General features: G+C 34.6%; 1 protein-coding gene across 1 annotated transcript; it reads right to left on the bottom strand.

Annotated features, from left to right (window-relative positions):
- Positions 1 to 690: 690 nt before the first annotated feature.
- On the bottom strand, positions 691 to 4,577 carry LOC133032689 (probable alkaline/neutral invertase B). The gene is made up of 5 exons (XM_061106827.1): positions 4,227 to 4,577; positions 3,325 to 3,795; positions 2,792 to 3,223; positions 1,498 to 2,056; positions 691 to 1,200 (listed from the first exon to the last, which is right to left on the bottom strand). Exons 2-5 carry the CDS (start codon positions 3,736 to 3,738, stop codon positions 905 to 907), a joined length of 1,701 nt encoding a protein of 566 aa, XP_060962810.1. The 5' UTR covers positions 3,739 to 3,795; positions 4,227 to 4,577; the 3' UTR covers positions 691 to 904.
- Positions 4,578 to 5,203: the final 626 nt, after the last annotated feature.

The following is a 5,203-nucleotide window of genomic DNA, read 5'->3' as shown; positions in this document are numbered from 1 at the left end:
AAGAGTCCAATCGATAACTTTTGTAAATCACATTATTATTATTATTATTATTATTTGATGGATAGGTCTAACACAAATCAAGAATGCGATAAGAAAACTAACAACAAAAATTAAAACCTTTTAATTTTTTTTTTCTTAGGTTTATGAGAATTATTAGAAGGGTAAATATCATTTTAGACCTTGTGTTTTACAAAATTTGTCGATTGGACCTTCTATTTTGTTAAATGATAAAATAAACCTTATATTTTTCAAAATGATAAAAATAGAACCTTAACCTCAATTTTTAATATTTTTTTAAATACAACCAATTTAAAAACAATTCTTAATACGAATAGATACAAAAAAATGTAGTCAGTTTTATCATAACACTTTTATATTGAAATATTAGTAAGTTTTATTTTGACAAAAAAATTAGTTTAAAATTCTATTTATACTATTTTAAAAAATACATAATTTATTTTATTATTTAATAAAATTAAAAGTTCAATTTGTAATTTTTTATAAAATACAATATTTAAAATGATATTTAAAAAAGCTTTTTATTTCAATTAGAATTATTAGAAAGAAGTTAGAACAAAGATAGAACGGCGTTTCTTAAAATCAAATAAACAATAATCACGAGGATGGTGTGTCGGATTTGTATTTTAAAAAAACAACGATAAGGATGAAGAAGCAAGAACCATTAAAAAATTTAGAAAATGACAAAACTTCATAAAGAAATTAACAATAAAAATAGTTGGATAGTTTTGCACTTGTAAGCACAGAATAACAAATACCTTTATTTTACTAAGCCTGACTTTAGCTTGGTTTGAAAAACTTGTGTAATGTTAGGCAAGAAATTCAGTCTAAAATTTCTTTTTTCTTTTTTTCTTAATAAAGGGGAAAGAAAACTAAGAAAAATTGATCAACAACCCCACGAATTTGATCTCCTCATAAGTGGCTTCATTTGTTTGTCTTCCTCGAGGGAGATCATACCCAAATGAGACGGATCTTCAAGCAACATCTTGGCCACCAAGTAACCAGCAATGGACCACGTTTGGTTTTTCCGAGCCTGCTTCCCAATGTACCGGCCTAGCTTTCCATCATAGTATTCTGGCCAAGTATCTTTAAGCAATCTCGTCTCTGCTAGCTCTATGGCCCGTCTTGCGATCTGCGGTCGTCCAGTTTTGATGCAAGCAGCAGTAACAAGCCATAACAGCACTGTATGTAAAAAGTTCATTAGTTTCGGTTATAATGGAAGCTAAAATTATGACACACTTTCTTTTGAATAAAGAGAGTTGCATTTACATACATGTAGAGTAAACCTGTGGAAAAATACATATTGTCATTTTGTCAGATGGTCTTATAAAGTGCCAAAGTGAGTGGTTAGACAGTTTGTCAGTAAACTCATTTTGGAATGAATTATCAAAAAGAGACCCTTTTATGTGATTAAAAATGTCATTTTGTCAAACGCCCTCAACATGTATATAGTTCCTTGAAACTTGGAAGGAAACTGACCTGGCCAAGATCCTCCATTGTGGTAACTCCATCTTGTGTTTTTAGGATCACACCCGGTGACGATTCGCCATTCATGACTCTCAATGGCTGGATAACAGACCTTCAAAGGCATTTCTCCAACCAACTCCTCCCATCTTGATTCTATAAGGTCCATAATTGCAGTGGATTGCTCAGGAGTTGCCAAAGACGACAGAATAGCAATACAGTTGCCTAAACAAAACCAGCGAAAATCCATTCGAGCAGGACTGACATTCCCAATGAAGTAGCCACCACGTGATGGCATGAAATCAAAAATCCATTCCGGAAGTGAATCTGGTATGACGTTGAATTTGTTGACAGCTGTGTGTGAGTACTCTTCTGTTTTATATCGGTATATGTCATTAAGCTGTTTCAAGTCCAGCCAGAAGTAACTTCTCATGTGAAAGCTCAAGGCGTGGAGACGTTTAACTATTCGCTCAACAAACTCCTTACCTTCTTCGTCTTGTTTAAGTAAAACTAAAGCACACCTTAAGGCCATGAAAAAAAGAGCTTGAATTTCAATGGGATACCCATAAACGCCCTGAAAACATGTACTTAGATAATTAATAAAAAATTGTAGTAAAGATATTGAAACAATTATATTTAGCAGGAAACCACAAGAAATTTTAAGGGAAATCAAATTCTACCGGTACTAATGATCAGCCTAAGTGGGTTTGAGATCAACAATCTTTATTTTCAATCAGTAAATTTTTGTATTCATCAAATAAATCTTCTGGAATGTGAATCAGAGTATGGCTGGCAATTTTTTAGGTAAGAAAGTGAAAAAAGCTCACACTTAGAAACCGTGACCACTTTTTGTTTTCATCAACTAATACTTTTCAACTACTTGGCCTTACAGAGCCACAAGAGCCTCACACACTAAACAACTCATCCAACTACTTCTTAGTGGTTAGGTTACAGAGAACGAGGTCAGCATTCTCAGTAAGAAATTAATTTAAATTTTAAAGTACTTGTCTAAGATGTTTGATTCCCTCTGAAACCACCCGTGTCGGACCCATTGGTGCCCAGTGGGGGCATATGTCTCAACTGGGTGTGAAATATTAAAATTTTGCCAACACTTTGTTATGATATTTCCTAGTCCATGTCCCCACCACTGGAAAAATTTCTGGCTCCAACACTAGAAACCACACTTTTCTTTTTGCAGAACACACATTATTGATGCCCCTCACCACAAGATTAATGAATCCGTGAGTTAGCAGCATGTTTTTAAGGTGGTAGACAATGAAAGCATGAAACGGGAAAAGCAAGAACATACCATTCTACGATCAATCATGCAGCATCCATCGGCGCAGAGAAGAGTTGGAAATGTATCAAACCCCTCAGAAAGACATAAACTTAGAATAAGGCGCATACCCTTCTGACACTCAGGCAGTTCAGCCAAGGAAGTGTCTCCTGTTGATTTCGTGTATGCCCGGAGCAATATAATCCACCAAAATCCAGAATCAACAGGAGCAACTCTTCCTATTGCACTCTCTCCGAAATCTGCAATCAAAGTCTCGGTATTCCTTACTGGATCATGGAGTACTTTGAAACTAGCTGGCATAACTCCTTCTCCAAGTTGAAACCTGTCAATCTTTTTCTCCCATGACTGAAGGCGAAGCGTCTTTAAGATAAAATTCTTAACAATCTCAGGCTCACCATTCATCAGAAAAGCCAATGCACTCGGAACAAAATCTCTCACAAACACCTTTAAGACATAAACAAAAGGCCAAGTTAGTTTTAATACATACCAATAAACAATCAAGTAACACCCTCCAAAGAAAACCACACTTTAATTTTCTAAAGAACCTGATCATAATTAAGCTCTTCCTCAGAGTTATCCAAAGCAGCAATCGTCCCAACAGGCTGGCCTCGAAAATGAACCAAAGAACGCCTCAAAGCATCCCAAGCTTCACCCACCATGGGATGTGGTTCAAAACTATGCTGTGACATTGGAGTGTTAATCCCTGACCTTCTACTAGGTGAATAAACAAAATCAGCATGGTCCATATTTCGTGAAAAGTCAGCATTTCTAGAGGAGTGCCGAGGAGAGAACCCAATTGATAATTCACTCATCGACCTTTCATCAAAAGATCTCTTCCTATCCATATTCAAGGGTCTAGGTGGTCTATCCATGAATTTTGAGAAATCAATGTCTTCGATTTCTGCCACAGTGCATAACGATTCATTGCTCCTTGCACTTCCATTCTGAGGCAGCTCCATGGTTAATAATAATATGCTCTGGAAATTTCAGATATGGTGGATCAATGATTCACCACCCTGCAAGTTCAACCATATATAATCAAACAAGATTCAACCATGGAAATTCCCCCCATAGAATAAAACTAGCAATACCCATTTAGATATAAACCAAACATTCAAAGGATTCAGTTCCGTTATCATTCTTTTTTCCACCCAAACAGAAAACAAAACAAGCCACATAATCAAACAAAATCGTTTAGTAGCAAATTAAAATAACATTTTGACTAAGAAAATTAAAACTCAAATCTGAACACCAAAACACACAAACCAAACAAGAACAAAACCAAAAACTCAAGATCCGATCAAGAACGAGTCAGTAGCAGCCATAATAATACTCCAAATCAAACAAACCAAGAGAAAAACATGCATGCATTTTACTGAAACAAATCTTGTATCAAATCTCAATTCCATTTATTAATTATTATTTATTTATGCAAGAGTGGACTAACCAGAGAAGAGTTTTATTTTTTTCTTTCCCAAGAGCCAGCTTCGGGTCCTTACTTCGACACGAAACGAAAACCGAATGAAACGAAAGAGCTCACTAGTTGATAATAATGAGTGTATATAGTCATTCATATTATTATATTATATAGTCTATAGTCTATACTTTAATTTAATATCTATTAAAATAGAATCTATGTTTTTTTTCATTTTAGGTACACAAACAAAATCAGTCCTACTAGAATTGATCAACCGGACAAGCCGGTAACCTCAGAGGGAGGGGGAAATTAGGTGAGGTGACTTGTAGCTTTGTAGGTATAATTTGTTCTCCTATTTTTTATTTCTTTTTTCTCATATGCCACCAATAAAAAATTCTAACTTATTCATAATTAATTAACATTTTTATTTATTTGTTGTTCAATACATTGAAAATTGCATAAAATGTGTAATGAAACTGATTTTTATCTTTTTAGGGATAGTCTTTATTCTTATTGATGTTAGAAGAGAAAGAGTATGAATTTCTTCCCATTAATAAAATTTATTTATGGGGATGAATAAATTTTGTTAATTTGGCTTTTCATGTATTCATTAAAGTAAAAGGGAAATTTTACTTTTTGCCCCTAATAAAATTCTCAATATCAAATTTTAGACCCTCCACTAATTTGTACAAATTAATTTTATTGATTATATGAATTTCCCATTTTACACTTTTTTTTTTAAAAAAAAAAAAATTGTTAAAATATGAAAAAACTTCCCTCTCGTGCACCCCTCTCTCTCTAGAAAAAACTAAAAACTACCACCACTCTCTCTCTTCCCTCTCGTGTGTTTCTCTCTCTTCCCTCTCGTGTGTTTCTCTCTCTCTCTCTCTCTCTCTCTCTCTCTCTCTCTCTCTCTCTCTCTCTCTCTCTCTCTCTCTCTCTCTCTCTCTCTCTCTCTCTCTCTCTCTCTCTCTCTCTCTCGGTGGGCGGTGGTGGAAAACCGGAGC

Source organism: Cannabis sativa, chromosome X, assembly GCF_029168945.1.
Source record: "Cannabis sativa cultivar Pink pepper isolate KNU-18-1 chromosome X, ASM2916894v1, whole genome shotgun sequence".
Lineage (NCBI taxonomy): Eukaryota > Viridiplantae > Streptophyta > Magnoliopsida > Rosales > Cannabaceae > Cannabis > Cannabis sativa.
Note: the sequence above shows the minus strand (reverse complement) of the source record. Positions and strands in the feature narration are given on the sequence as shown.